Source organism: Pundamilia nyererei, unplaced genomic scaffold (assembly GCF_000239375.1).
Source record: "Pundamilia nyererei isolate P.nyererei 1_Seehausen unplaced genomic scaffold, PunNye1.0 scaffold00285, whole genome shotgun sequence".
Lineage (NCBI taxonomy): Eukaryota > Metazoa > Chordata > Actinopteri > Cichliformes > Cichlidae > Pundamilia > Pundamilia nyererei.
In genome coordinates this window covers 8,350-23,301 of record NW_005187686.1, presented here as the reverse complement: position 1 = coordinate 23,301, position 14,952 = coordinate 8,350, and the positions used below count along the sequence as shown (strand labels likewise).

Below are 14,952 nucleotides of genomic sequence, written 5' to 3'. Positions count from 1 at the left end.
GCGCCAGATTGGTTAGGGCCGTTTCTGTGCGAGAGAGAGGGTGAGAGAAAGGGGGGGGGAACCCCACGGCTCGCGATAAGGAACTGGCTCGCGTCGTTCACGTCAAAGACTCGGCTCTAAGAGCCATTTCGTTCACGACTGACCCATCACTACAAGATACGACCTAATAGCTCCCCAAAAATTAAGCATATCTCTATCGCCCCCTAGTGTCTGGCTGCAGTATAGGTCATAAATCCTGCCTCCTCCATGTTAGTGGATGGGACTGGGGTCAGACTAAAATTTAAAAAAATCTCCTCAAATAAACTTCTTCCAAAAATGCTTCCTTCCACTAACGGTAGTTCTCATGACTCTGATTTGTTTTTTAGGGGTCTCCTTACTCATAAGTTTGATTGTAATTACTACCATAATGCTGTTAAATTGGGATGGAACTTTATCATAACAGCTTTGACTGGCAGCTGCAGTAACGGAGAAACTTGCGTATCTCTTTCGGGAAAGGCAGATAGATCTGAGAGGAGGTCCAGTGTTTATCTTACAAAACTGCACCGACTGTTTCAAACTAACAGCCTGAGGTGTTCTTCAGTAAACTGGACTACCCAACAGAAGGACCCGAGGCCCCACTGCACTTTTTCGGTAAGTTAAACGTGTTTGTAAGCTAATCTGTAACTAATGTCCGCAACTAGGTCCTGAGACCTAGCTCCCTAAGATGAGCACTCGGCTGTTGGGGAAACTTGTTTTGTAACGTTTGTTTAGCTAATCCGTGCAGGTGAATGAATTTACCCTGACTAATGAAATCATAAAAGCACCAGGCCGCTCAGTCACCAACTACCGTTACTATTACGATTATTAAATATGTGCAAACAGCAGCATGTTTTCTGTCTCTTGCTACATCTGTAAGGACAGTAAAAAAAAAAAAAAAAAAAGAAGCTTGGACCCTTACCCCTTCATTAATCATTAACTATGGATGAAAATAGCAAAGCCCTGTACTGAAACCAACTACGGCCGTTTGGCAGCTTAAGTTAAAGTTGTTTTCTTTTTTCAAATGTTCCGGTTAAAATAACAGCCTGGATGATTTTAAATGAGATATTTTTCACAAAGTTACTTCTGCAGTACTGCTTACAGCTTACATCCTTTGAGGGAAATAATTTAAAGTATTAATATTTGTCCAATACTCAGGCAGCAGCTCAAACACTGTTGATAACACGTCTGTATGTTGGTGACCACGATGCAACAGCAGACTGAACCAGGACTGAAACCTGCTCCATCATCTCCTCTTAGCAAATCTCCACTTAAAAAGCACCAGCGATTCAAAGGTAAACATTATACTGGAAAATGTGTTAGTATATAAGTATTTGTTCTTTTTTAACAGCTCATATGTCAGCTGTCAGCAGAACTTTAGAACTGAAAAAATGTAAGAGAAGAACTTCAGACCCTGAGCGTGTGGGACAGAGAAGGATCAGCTTTATTTCAGATTTGAGAGATAAACTTTATATTTCAGTTTGTGATGGTTCTGTTCTCTTTGTGATTACAGGAGCTGCCCTCAGATTCAGACCTCAGCACCACCCAGTGACAGCAGATAGATCACCCTATATCTTCACTCTTTGTAGTAACTGCAAAATTAACTGATGAAAACAGTACAAAGGTTAAAGTAACACATGTGCTGTCAGTGAAAGCTGCAGCTGTTTTATTGATAAAGTTAAAGACAAAAGGATTAATCACCCGTGTATCTGTGTCACTATATATCAGCATTAACAGGACCTCAGTTTGGTGTTTCACAGAGCTGCTGATCTCAGACCTGCACAGTTTCTGTTTTAAACACTTGATGTACTCAGCTGCATGAAGAGCACATGAGATTTTCTCTGACACAATTAAATAAAACCTGATGAAGGTCAAAGGTCGTCACTTGTATGTTGAGCTAAAAACTTGTCATCTGGAATTCTTTCACTGTTTTTTTTGCCAATGGTGTGTTATTTATCATAAAGTAATCCGGAGTCATTCATACAAGATTAACCAGAGAGGATAATTTATTTTTAAATATATAACTTTCTACAGGACTGAATATAATATCTTTGTGTAAAAGTCCAGTACCTCTGAGAATGATCTGAATACTTCTAACATTAGACAAAGCAAGTCTCCATCACAGTGTTCATGAAATGCTGGGTTTATCCATCTTCTGAGGCGGGGGCTTATGGTGGAGCTCTGAAGATTTCCCTGTGAGGGAGCTGCTGGTGAAGATCATGAGTCCTCCTTGATCCCTGCAATAAGCTTTAGTCTTCCTGGTGTTTCTTAAATGAAGCCTCTCTCAGTGGGTCAACAGAACTTCTGGCACAGGACAGATGTGATGAAAGAATAGGAGGAAGTTTCTCTAAACCTCTGGACCCAGGAAACCCAGCTTGGTCCTGATGGTCTTCTTTACTAGTTTCTCCACAGGGTGAATGTAGCTGTTGATGATAATAATATGGACTCCATTATTAAATGAAAAGAACAAATTAGACTACACTACTCAAACCTGCCATTTCGAAAGTTTCCATGTTACCAGGCTGTAGAGTGCTCTGAACAGAGTGATTGTAGATGTTGTAGAACTATAAGATAAGTTTTGTGTCTTTTTCATAGTAGTGATCTGGTTGTATTTACCTTAATTTAACAAGTCATCAGTCGTGGTAAACCCATCAGCAGATAAACTGGAGCAGCCGGTCTACGTAAAAAGTGTAGGGGTGTGTGTGGGCAGGAGCGTGATGCAGATGCTCCACCCCAAGTCACTACTGCGCAGACTCCGACTGTGTTTCAATTCAGGGCCCAGCCCACATAGACCACGAAGGCCGGGTCCTCCGAAGACTGAGAAAGCCGGAAGCGCGAGGCTGTGAAATGGGACTGTCTGGCCTTCAGATTTGCGTCACCGCTGTCTTGGTGGAGTTTAAGAAACTCAGCCGTCTGCTCCTTGCTATGTAAAATATAACAGGACATTGGAGTAAATTCTCGACCATCTCACACTTCTGTTTAATCAGTTTTCTCTTTCAGCTGTTTGAAAACTATAACTTTAATCTCAGCCAAACCAATTTACTCAGGGACAAATAAAACACTGAAAAAAGCCGAATGATAACATCTTTAAGTTATCTAAGTGACTTTTATATCATGTTTAACCTGAGTAGTGAAAGACCGCGGGGGTCTGAAATAGGGCTGAACGATATATCGCATTTGCGATAATATCGCGACATGATCGAGTGCAATTTTCTAACCGCAAAGGCTGCGATTATACTTTGGACATGTCCAAATTCATGGGCTGCATCCTCCTGAGGCCGCATTTGTAGACCGATTACGTCACAGCGACGCGCCGAAGGCTGTCCAAATTACTACCATATCCCAGAATTCATAGCGCGGCCCAGCCAAACTCCAGTTTCCAGCAATGGCGGCCGCTACTAAGTTTTAAAATTACTCATACTAATCTTTCTGGGTCACAAAATAAACTTTTAACATATTTTCAGGCGAGAAAGTAGCTGTGTAAACATCAAATATCTGCTCTGTTTATCAAGATATCCCATATTTGCAAAAGTGCTTCGACGTTTTCGGAGGCGTCTGCTACCCTCGAGGGTTACTGATGCGGCCGAGAACGGCACAACTCCCGGCACATCATTTTCAGATCACCGCGGAGTTTCGCTGCTCGGGTTAAACGTAATATATAAGTCACTTAGACAACCTAAAAATGTTATTGTTGGGCTTTTTTCAGTGTTTTGTTTGTTCGTGAGTAAATCGGTTTGGCTGAGATTAAAGTTATTAGATTAGATAAAATAAAACTTTATTAATCCCCCGGGTGGGTTCCTCCTTGGTTTTCACACAGCTGAATAAACATCAAACAGAAAACTTATTAAACAGAAGTATGAGACAGTCGAGAATTTACACCAGTGTCTGGTTATATTTTAGATAGCAAGAAGCAGACGGCCGAGTTTATTAAACTCCACCGAGACAGCGGTGACCCTAATCAGAACTAGCCGCTAGACCGTCCAATTTCAGGCGTGTTTGTGTGTGTGTTTATACAATTGCTATTATGTTTGCACTTTATGTGTAATGTTACTGACTGCAGAGATCAGTAAGATGTGTGTATTTTTTATTTATTAGTTTTATTTATTTAATATTATTTTTTAATTGAATGACTGTCTAGTAGTTCACAGATGTCGAAAAACTGAGTGTGGTAAAGCCACTGATTTTTTTTATGTATATTTCTGCAATCTGCACATTGTACTGACTTTCATTTTAATGTTTACACCAATTCCTTGTCAGCACTTTATGCTCAGATGTTTGTAAGCTAAAAATAAACTATTGTGTATGTTCAAATATACTGTTGTGATTGAAGAAGTTAAATAAAAATGTCAGTCATCAATTCATGCATCACCTCATGTCATCATAACAGAGGTCTGTCTTCCAGGAAAGAACAGTTTAAAATTAATGTAATATAGTATTGGCCATACTATATGATGTATTGCTTGTCTTTGTTTAATAATACAGAAGACAAAGACCTTAAAAAATAATCGCATATCGCATCGCAATCGCAATTAGATTATTTTCCATAATCGTTCAGCACTAGTCTGAAAGCAATGTGCCGAGAATCCGGTGTTCTCGCTGGCTCTAGTGAGCCTCGACCACCTGGTGCGCTATCGAGCTGGTGGGTAACAGACGTCTCTGAGCACTTTATCAAGACATCACATATTTGCAAAACAGAGCCAATATTTGAAGTTTACACAGCTACATTCTCGCCTGAAAATATGTTAAAAATTAGTTTTTTGACCCAGAAAGAGTAACGTTTCAAACTCTTTAGCCACGCTCCTCCACTATTGCCGCGTTTGGAAAGTATTTTTATATTATTATGGAAACATTATGAACAATAATTTAATTAATAAAGTATTGAAAAGCGTAATAAGAGTAATATTACAACTAAGTAGCTGCCGTCATTGTTGGAAACTGGAATTGGTTGGGCCGCGCTATGAATTCTGGGATATGTTGGGCCACAAAGTACACACCCGACCCATCCTTAAAATTTGGGGAAATGAAGGACGCATTTGTCGGCTGCATTTGTCGGAGTCTTCGAGTTGGGACAGCCTTCGTCGCGTTGCTGTGATGTAATCGGCCTACAAATGCAGCCTTCGAAGGTTGCAGCCCCTGAATTGAGACACAGCCTCTGGCTCCAAAAGTGCAACATGGCAGCTCCCACAACTGGGAAATTTTGGCTTCATTTTTCTACAATGGGAGGAAGTGCAGCCATGTTGTCTAGCTTTTATATTTTCATTTTTCAGGACAATGACATCATTACAAAGTTTTAATCTGTGTCACATGAAACATAATTTCTGATTGTATTCATTAGTCTCTCTCTGGCAGTTTTCACCATGCTCTCTCGACCGCTTACACTAATCGAGAGTGACGGCAGGGGCCAAAACCTAGTGGTGATGTCTCCGCCCCATGTTCTCCCATTGGTTGATGGGGATGAGGACACAAAATCAGGTGTGCATTTGTTTTTGTGTTTTTATTTCCTGATGATTTACAAAGGCTAACAGCCTGTTTCTCCTCCTCTGTTACTCCTCCCCATCAACATTCTTTTTCTTCTCCTCCTTTCTCTCTTCTTCCTCCCTCAGCTCCTACTCCTTCAGTTCCAGTAGCCACTCATCCTCCTCTTCGTCCTTCAACCACGTCTCTTCCGTCTTCATCTCCTCCTTGTTCAGCTCCTCCTTTTCTACATTTAGCTAGCCCCCTTCCTCCTTCAACTCCTCCGCTTCCTCCTCCAGCTTCTTCTTTATCTCCTTTAGCGCCTCTCCCCCCTCCTCCCTGTTGCCCCTGCGCCGCTCTCCTGCCTCGCCTCCTCTCAAGCCACCGGATGGAGGTACGACGCCTCCTGCGAGGAGCTCTAGCATCTCTTGGCCGTCGTCTGAATTCTCTGGAAAGGAGGAGCAGAAGGACGGGGAGGAAGAAGAAGAACAGCCAGAAACACAAAGAAGGAGCATCATGTTTGACTGGTGAGTCGTTTTTGAAGGTTACTGCAAGTTCTTTGAGGTTTCCTGCAGGTTCTGGTAGGTCTCGGAAGGTTAGTGGAGGTCTAATAAGGTTCCTGCAGGTACCTGTAATTTCATCTAGTTCTCTGAGATTTCATGCAGATTCTGGTAGGGCTCTGGGGGATCATGCAAATTCTTTGAGGTTTCCTGCAGGTTCCTAGGTCTTGAGGGTGGGGGTTGTTCCTGTCGGTTCCTGAATGTTCATTCAGGTCTCAGAGGTGTCCTGCAGGTTCCTGGAAGTCTCAAGAGGTTCCGGCAAGTCTTTGGGGGCTCTCTCTGAGGTTTCCTGCAGGTCTCTGGAGGTTCCTGAGGGGTGTTTCTACAGGCCTCTAGGGATTCCCTTTGTTGGTTCCTGCAGGTCTCTGAGCCTTCTTGTAGGTCTGTCACAGTTCCTGCGGGTTCCTGTAGGTTAATTTAGGTCTCTGAGGTTTCCTGCACATTCTGGCAGTTTCTGACAGTTAATGTAGGTCTTTGAGTGTTCAGATGTCAGAGAGTTTCTGGGGGTTCCTGTTGAGGGTTCCTGCAGGTCTTTAAAGGGTTATAATCTACTTACAAAAAGTGATCCTTGTTTCCTGTTTCTTTCAGGGCCATCTGTCTTTGCGTCCAGCTCCACTTCCTCTTTTTCCTGTAGTACCCCGCCTCTGCCACTTGTAACCATATCCTCTTCATCATCAGTATCATCATCATCATCCGATAGTGAGGAGTCGTCCTCGTCTCCTTTTTCTTCCAGTTCCATTCAATCACAAAAGAGGAGGAGAGGAGAAGAAGAGACAGTGAGCAGGAGGAAGAGGAGGAGGAAGAACCACCAAGGAGAGATCAGTGTTTGTCCAGAAGAGAAAGAAGAGAAGGTGGAGGGAGAGGCAGAGGGGCGCTTTGTGGGGCAGATGGCTGTCTGCGTTAGAGGAGGAGGTGAAAAGGGGGAGCCGCTCACGCTGTGTAACTTAAGCCAAGGGAAGAACAAAAGACCAGAGACTGAAGGCTCCAGCCAATCAGAGAGGGCAATCAATGTGTTTGTGAGGAAGAACGGTTATAGAGTGCCGCTGCTGCAACACAGGTGAGGGGGGTGATGGCTGATGATGTAACAGCCAATCACCGCAGATTTTGGCCTTGCTAATCCATTTTAGGTGATTTAACTGTAATTTTTTTGTACTTGCAGCTTGTCCTCCCAGAATGCCTTGTATATCCTCCAGTCAGCTGAGAGTCTGACCATCAGCCAATCGGAACTATTCATTGTCCCTTCTGGCAAGTGGCGTTTTTCAGGCTTCACACAGCCCCTTGCCCCATCTTCCAATCGCGCTGCTTTCCATCTAAGGGTTTGCTCCGCCTCTTATTCTGTTAGCCCAGCCCCCCTGCTTCATCTGCCAGCAGCTGCCATGGAAATGATGTTGGATTCAGTGAGGGGTGGAGTTTGTTGTAGTCCGCAGCGGTCCCTGAAGGACTGGACAGCCCCACCCAGCCTGAGCAGCGACCACTGGTTGGTCGAACTTTGTTTTTAAATTAGGCTAATTAACAATCTTTAAATCACAGAATTTACTTAACAGGCGTCTTTCTGTTTCATCTTCACAGTTATGTTCAAGCGCTAATATTGAGGTAATGAATCTTAACTTTTCATTTATACAAATAAATCTTTTCTTCAGTGAAACTAAACAGTCTATATTAATATAATTAGTTTAACCAGTGATATATTAATATGTTTAATGTCCTCATCATTATTAACATCATAAGTAGTTTAACTTGTGTTTCTTACTTGGATAAAAATCTAATAAATAAAGTGCTTCTTGTGCGTTTCAGTCCAGCCTTTTCTGCCTGGCGACAGCAGAAGCAGCGGTCCAATCACAGCACTCAGAGCCTCTACCTACCACGGCGACGACCCCGGCCCCTGCCTGCCTGCTCAGCCAATGGATTGCCTGCTTCACTCCCAGCTGACCAATCAGCAGTCAGCTCTGAGTTTCTTAGCACAAATGGAGAGGTGAAGTTGTTTTCTTGTTTTTATTATTTAAAAAAAAAAATTCAAATAGTAAAGGGTGTTTCTCTATCTTATGTTGGCCTTTATTAAATTATAGAATTGCGAAAACAAACTAAACACTAAAGTCACAGGGAGGAGTCCTCATATCTCTACATAGCATAAATCAAACAACAGTCGTGTCCAAATTCATGGGCTGCATCCTCCTGAGGACCCGGCCGCGGTCTACGTGGGCCGGGTTCTCAGAAGGTCGGGTAGGCCGGAAGTAAACTGCTGTGAAACTGGACGGTCTAGCTTTCAGATTTGCGTCACCGCTGTCTCGGTGGAGTTTAATAAACTCAGCTGTCTGCTCCTTGCTATCTAAAATACAACAGGACACTGGCGTAAATTCTCGACCATCTCACACTTTTGTTTAATCAATTTTCTGTTTTATTCAGCTGTGTAAAAACGACCCTTGGGATTAATAAAGTTTTATTATATCTAATCTAATAACTTTAATCTCAGCCAAACCGATTTACTCACGAACAAATAAAACACTGAAAAAAGCCAAACAATAACATTTTTAGGTTGTCTAAGTGACTTATATATTATGTTTAACCTGAGTAGCGAAAGGCCGCGGTGATCTGAAAATGATGTGCCGGGAGTTGTGCCCTTCTCGGCGGCTTCAGTGACCCTCGAGCTCTCGGCTAGCTATCGAGCTGGTGGATAACAGACGTCTCCGAAAACGTCGGAGCACTTTTGCAAATATGTGATATCTTGATAAACTGAGCAGATATTTGAAGTTTACACACCCACATTCTCGTCTGAAAATATGTTAAAAGTTTATTTTGTGACCCAGAAAGAGAAATAAGAGTAATATTAAAAACTTAGTAGCGGCCGCCATTGTTGAAAACTGGAATTGGCTGAGCCGCGCTATGAATTCTGGGGTATGGTGGACCACACCCAGACATACCCGACCCATCCTTCAAATTCGGGGAAAAGGAGGGGCAGAGGTGGGTCGAGTATTCAAAAATTGTAATCAAGTAAGAGTAGCATTACTTTACAATAACAATAGTGTGTTATTTATCATTAAGTGATTCAGAGTTATTCATACCAGAGTAACCAGGGAGGATAATATATTTTTAAATATAAGTCCAGAGCCTTTGAGGAGTATCTGAGTATTTGTAACATTACACAAAGCAAAGGTCTCCATCGCAGTGTTCATGAAATGCTGGGTTTATCCATCTTCTGGGGCAGGCCTACGATGGAGCTCTGAAGATTTCTCTGTGAGGGAGCTGCTGGTGAAGATCATGAGGTCCTCCTTGATCCCACCACAAGCTTCAGTCTTTCTTAAATGAAGCCTCTCTCAGTGGGTCAACAGAACATCTGGCACAGGACAGCTGTGATGAAAGAATAGGAAGAAGTTTCTCCAAACCTCTGGATCCAGGAAACCCAGCTTGGTCCTGATGGTCTCCTTTACTAGTTTCTCCCCAGGGTGAATGTAGCTGTTGATATAATATGGACTCTATTATTAAATGAAAATAACAAATTAGACTACACTACTGAAACGTTCTGCTATTTCTAAAGTTTCCATGTTACCAGGCTGTAGAGGGATCTGAAGATTTAAACAGGTTTACATGCATTAAACTCACAGTCTTATGTTAAAATCTCAAAGGACAGCATTACATTTCTGATATTAACAGTAACTCTGGGCCTCTGTGGAGTGTGCAACTGATCTCATTGCTGTCTAAAAACGGATAACAAAAACTAAGAAGTGCTGAATCATTCAAAAATACAGACTATTAGAGTAACAGGTGTGTAACAACAAGCCTCCAACACAGTGTGTATGCTAGCGGCTAATCTAGCAAACAAATTAACAACAGAGTGATTGTAGATGTTGTAGAACTATAAGATGACAAGCTGTGTGTCTTTTTTGTAACAGTGACGTGGTTGTATTCACCTTGATTGAACAAGTTGTCAGTCGTGGTAAACCCATCAGCAAATGAACTGGAGCAGCCGGTCTACGTAAAAAGTGTAGGGGCCCATATGGAAAAGATATATATAAATCTTATAAAGTTTTTATCTGTCTTGTATGAAACTTGTATGAAAACCATACAAGAGTGAAAACACATATATATAACACGTATAAGATCCCTTGAAAAATTATACAATAAAACTTGTATGTTTTGTATACTTACTAAAAAAAAAAATGAAAGTAATGAGAAAGTGGCCACTTTCATGAGTAAATCATATATGTTTTTACTATTTCTTTTCCATATGGGGGGTCGTGTTTGCGGTCACATCCAGAGCGTGTGTGGGTGGGAGCGGGACACAGTCGCTCCACTTCAACCTCAAGTCACTAGTTTGTAGACTCTGGCTCCGAAATTGCAAGTTGGCAGCCTCCAGAAGCAGGATATTTTGGCTTCATTTTTGCACAATGGGAGGAAGTGCTGTCGTGTCATTTTCTACAGTCATTGGACCCACCTGAACACCTACACCAAAAGGTCAAAGGTTACTCTTTGAAGATGCTAAATGTAATATTTTGGACTAAGAGCACACATAGTTTGAGAGGGGTAAAGGATGCCATCTACGACCACTATGAACGTCCATCACTGAACAGAGGTGGAGTCCTACAGTGAAGTCCTGGGATCCTATCCAAAGTGTTTCAAGCCCCATGCACACCATAATGTTGAACCTTAATGTGACCTAGACCACTTCCAGGTTAAATATTAAATAACAGGGACTCTATCAGTAAATTTTTTTTAAATTTTTTTTTTACAGCAGCATGGTAAACGGGTCTCACAGATCAGAATCCGGCGTGCGCCACCGCGTGAAATGCTGCTTACACCAATGGGACTACCAAAGGTCAAAAGGTCAGGAAAGGAACTAAAAACTTACATGTACAGTAAAAGTGCCAACATTATTTCAAATGTGGACCTACATTTGCTTTCTCAGAATAAAGAAGAAAGAGTTCAGTCTAGAGGAGATTTACACCAACAAGAACTACAGATCCCCTGCTAACAACAGGTAAGACTACAAATCCCTACTAATGACAGGTGAAGGGTTTTTTCTGTAAAGACTGTACATGCCCTTTATGTTAATATGGTTCCATATCCAAACTCCATCTCCCAGCATGGTTTGCTTGTTCCTGCAGAAGTCTGGAAACCATCTTTGAGGAGCCTCGGGAAAAGGACGGAGCACTGCTCCTAATTGGCCAGCAGAAGAGGCGCAGGCTCCTCCTCTTTCCTGATTTCACGCAGCCCAGAAAAAGGAAGAGACCACAAGGTACACTGGGAAATGTAATTTGCATTAGGGAGGTTGTCCTAGGCACACTGAGAGTGGTTACTCATTATTGATTAGCTGTTTGTCATCAACTGTGAGATTGAAGAAAAATTCTTTGTGTTTAGGGGCGGGACTTCCTGCTGCTATGGTACCCAGGAAAAGAGCAGCTGCTCGGCGACATTGCCACAGCAATGGTGGCGAGGACATGGACTTGGACGTGATGCTGGTGGAGCGACTGAGCGCGCTTGAAGACTTCCTGACTCGGCAGGGTCTGGATGTATGAGCTCTGATATCACTTCTTATCAGCTAACAAAAGGCCAAAAAACTGAGCTGCTACTATGCCCACTGACTGAGTGTCACCATAGTAACGCCATCAGGTGATGTGGTGGGCAGGCTTTTTTGGATTTTTTTGTTTTGGGTTACGATGAAGATGTGAAACATAAACCTGCTTTGATCTTTTTATAGTGTGTAAGGCCACGCCCCTGCTGCTGACCATACCCTCTATAGGCTCACCAGAGAAAATATGACAAAACGTCCTTTGAGCCTTTTTAAGAGGGTGGGGCTTATTATAGACACTAAGCTGCTGATTGGATACCTGTGACTCGGACTGTAAAACCTAACTCCTTTTTTTTTTTTTTTTTTTTGTCTAAGTTTTCGTTTTTGCTAATATTAAAGATGTCCCCCTCTCCTCCCCCACCCCCAGTACTCTATGGTACGGGGTAGAGTTATGTGCAGTACTCTTTGTACTGCAGGCCTGCAGTGTGTATGTTGTGTGCTGAGTCTATTTTTGAATCAATAAAGTTTTTCTGGTCTCGGAACGTTTTTGGTTTGATTTTTCTGAATTCAGAGGTCATTGAGGAACACCTCCTGTGTATGTGCTTGTTGACTTGCTAACATAATAATGATATTTGATTATCAGTAAAGTTCCCCTTTGTTCCTGTTTAAAGAGACTGATTACCTGGAGGACTCACTTTCTTGCCTGAGCTCGTTAGTGTGCACCTGGATCAGAGGACATTAATGTTTGCTCATACTGGATCAACACTCCTGAACAACGCTAGATCACAGAGGAGTGTCAGAGTTTGTGGTTCCTGATCAATCAACCGTGGCTGTGAAGGATCAGTTACTGCAATCATTAATTTTTGGACTGATCTGATTGGCTCCTTTAACAGAGAGATGGGAAATGACCTTATGCTGCAGATCGGTACTGCCATGCAGCTCAGAGGCAAACAGAAACAGAACTGATGAAACAGATGGGAGGTCAGACAGTTTGTTACCATGACAAAATAGGAAATCCTCAAATTTACACATTATCTGTAATCTGTCAGAGGTCTCTCCGGCATGTCTGGGGTGAGTGTGGGTACGTATCTACCTGTGTGCTCACATGGCACCATGCCCACGCTCTGGTCCCACCTTCATCACTCATGAAAACAGCCTGCTTTACCGCCTCCATCTAAAACAGTCTCAACACCCTTTTCCTGCGGAGTACGTCGGCTTTCACTGAGCTGCAGGACACCACCTGATGAATCCACCAAAACTACCTCAGAGACCACAACATCATCAAACCTCCATCCTCCTCCACTCCAGGCTTCTGTCCATAAGAGTCATGATTGGAGTCGCTCGGCAGCTCTGAGTGCAGCTCAGAGACAGCGTAATCCTGAAGCGCCCCTGCAGGATCCCTAGGAACGCAGCTGTCCACAAACACACAGACTGAAGATTAATCTTTGTGTCATCAATCTGAGGCTTGACAGACGACTGATGTGATGGGCCGCAGCCAGAGAGGGAGAAGGTCTTCGCGGCTTCTGACCTGCTCTATGAAGTTCACATCCTGCTGGCCGATCCTGGTACCCAGGCCGTATGTTTGATACCACTGTTTCCTTCTTTGTATCTACTCAGATTTTCACAAAAAGTGATTAAAATTTACAGTTTTCTCTCAAGGTCTCACACCAAATAATAACCAGATAATCAATAATCCTCAGTCTGTTTACACTGATTATGTTGTTGGCTGGTTGCTAGTTAAGATTTTCACTGATTTCACACCAATAATAAACTACACCATCACCCCACGTGACTCACACCATGTCACTTCGATAAGACACCAGCAAGCTGAGGGTTAACGTGACTGATCCGCCGATTGTCTTCACATTAAAGCCCCTCAGAGGTTTCTGTCTTACTTCCTGTCTATGGATGAACCGCAGCAGTGTCAATCTGAATCCACTGTGGTGCTGCTAGAGTGAGCAGGTGTGGAGCTCTGGGCTCAGTTTGACCTTCTGTGGGCGGTCGGTGAGTACGAGCAGGTGGAGAGGGGGGCGTTTTGAAGGCGGAGCTGTAGTGGATGAAGAGCCCGCTGACATATCTGTCCCAGCTGTTCCAGGTGATCGGGAGACCCGTTTGCTCTTTAGGTGAAGTAGTGTGGTCCAGAGTGGGAGCATGTTTGGCTATCAGGATGTTACGTAATTGAACAATAATTACATCTTAAAATCAATAAATCGTCTATGATCGTTTAAGCTTTTTAATCAAGAATAAACCGAAATACTTGTGTTTCCTCACGTGGGACAAAGGGGGAGCGGGGCTTCGTTCCAGTAGTGCTCTTACGCACGACGTCATACGTCACGTCCGGAAACACAAGATGGCGGCGGCCTTTCGGAGGGTATGGAGAAGCGGCAGGTATTTATCTGTTCTTCATCTCACCTGTCTATAAAGGAAGAGCCGAAGAAGCTTTTTGGACTACGATGACCTGGATGTCCGAGAACCTTCACACACATACATTCTTTTTAAGCTTTTCAGTGTCGCTTTCGGTAATGAGTCATTAACCATTTAGCATCTTTGTTTTCTGAAACTCGGAGAGACCAGAATTTTAAGTGTCTCTTTCATTTAAAGCCACTGAACGTGTCAGGTGTCCACTAGGGGCGATACCTGTGCTCTCTGACGCTGAACGTCTCATGTATTGAACACTGATGTGATCTGATTGATCAGTTTGAGTGTCCTTCCTGTTTTTCAGAGTTTTCTCTCAGAGCTGCAGACGCTTCAGCACAGGTGAGCCCCCCACCCCAAAACTGGAGAAGACAGAGCTCTTCAGCTGTTGTTTGTTTGTGGATGATGTAATCTCTGTAGTCCAATCGGCTCTCGTTGTCTCTTCAGGACGTGGGCTTCTGCCAGGCCCCCGGCCCCTGCCCTTCCTATTGGTGACTGGTGGTGGTTACCTTGGTTACAAGCAGTACCAGAAGTGGGGCCAGGGGGAGGATGGAGCCCCGCCCCCTGTGGCTACACCCACACAGGTAAAGTGAAAACTTTCTCTGATGTCTCCTCACTTGCCTTGTAACACTGAGCACGTGCAGTCGGACTCACAATGAACGCGGCGTCAGTGCCTTTTGTTTACCTGCAACGTGTTTGTAGCTCTCATTTCTGTGATTGGTCGGTGGCAGCATGGGAAAAATTGTCTCTGCGAAGTAAAATCGAGACGTTCGGCTGTCAGGTGGAAGATGCTGATTCTGGTCATCAGAAACAAAACGCTTGAAATTTTTTGAGTTTCTCCCCAAATAAATCGACTCAATAAAATCTGTTCGCCTCATTTCAAAGAAAAAACTCAGAAACACTTAAGGACGACCTACTCGCGCAACGTTTAAACAACAACTCCACAGATATTTAAACATTTCTGTGACAGCGGCGACAGGAAGCATTGGGCTCATATTGATTGAG

At 43.2% G+C, this 14,952-nt stretch overlaps 2 protein-coding genes and 1 long non-coding RNA gene across 5 annotated transcripts in view; 2 read left to right on the top strand and 1 right to left on the bottom strand.

The window, feature by feature from the left end:
• The window catches only part of LOC102210698 (uncharacterized), a 27,207-nt gene extending 14,616 nt beyond the window's left edge, over positions 1-12,591 (top strand). Inside the window, exons 2-11 of one of the 2 annotated variants that reach the window (XM_013915301.1) lie at positions 5,365-5,487; positions 5,619-5,996; positions 6,618-7,086; positions 7,189-7,506; positions 7,599-7,622; positions 7,824-8,001; positions 10,759-10,847; positions 10,930-11,001; positions 11,129-11,259; positions 11,382-12,591. In XM_013915301.1, the coding sequence (XP_013770755.1) occupies positions 5,373-5,487; positions 5,619-5,996; positions 6,618-7,086; positions 7,189-7,506; positions 7,599-7,622; positions 7,824-8,001; positions 10,759-10,847; positions 10,930-11,001; positions 11,129-11,259; positions 11,382-11,539 (1,932 nt within the window). In that variant the 5' untranslated portion in view covers positions 5,365-5,372 and the 3' untranslated portion in view covers positions 11,540-12,591. Of the gene's footprint in view, positions 1-5,364; positions 5,488-5,618; positions 5,997-6,617; positions 7,087-7,188; positions 7,507-7,598; positions 7,623-7,823; positions 8,002-10,755; positions 10,848-10,929; positions 11,002-11,128; positions 11,260-11,381 lie in introns of both variants that reach the window. The other variant, XM_005750692.2, reaches the window with a different exon arrangement.
• LOC102210492 (uncharacterized) lies at positions 2,004-2,845 on the bottom strand. The gene is made up of 2 exons (XR_312215.1): positions 2,632-2,845; positions 2,004-2,438 (listed from the first exon to the last, which is right to left on the bottom strand). It is a non-coding gene; the product is annotated as an uncharacterized LOC102210492 (long non-coding RNA).
• A 43-nt stretch (positions 12,592-12,634) lies between the features above and the next one.
• LOC102210985 (phosphatidylserine decarboxylase proenzyme-like) overlaps positions 12,635-14,952 on the top strand; it is a 10,636-nt gene continuing 8,318 nt past the window's right edge. Inside the window, exons 1-4 of one of the 2 annotated variants that reach the window (XM_005750693.2) lie at positions 12,635-13,706; positions 13,815-13,920; positions 14,255-14,289; positions 14,395-14,531. In XM_005750693.2, the coding sequence (XP_005750750.1) occupies positions 13,589-13,706; positions 13,815-13,920; positions 14,255-14,289; positions 14,395-14,531 (396 nt within the window). In that variant the 5' untranslated portion in view covers positions 12,635-13,588. The remainder of the gene's footprint in view (positions 13,707-13,814; positions 13,921-14,254; positions 14,290-14,394; positions 14,532-14,952) is intronic. The other variant, XM_005750694.2, reaches the window with a different exon arrangement.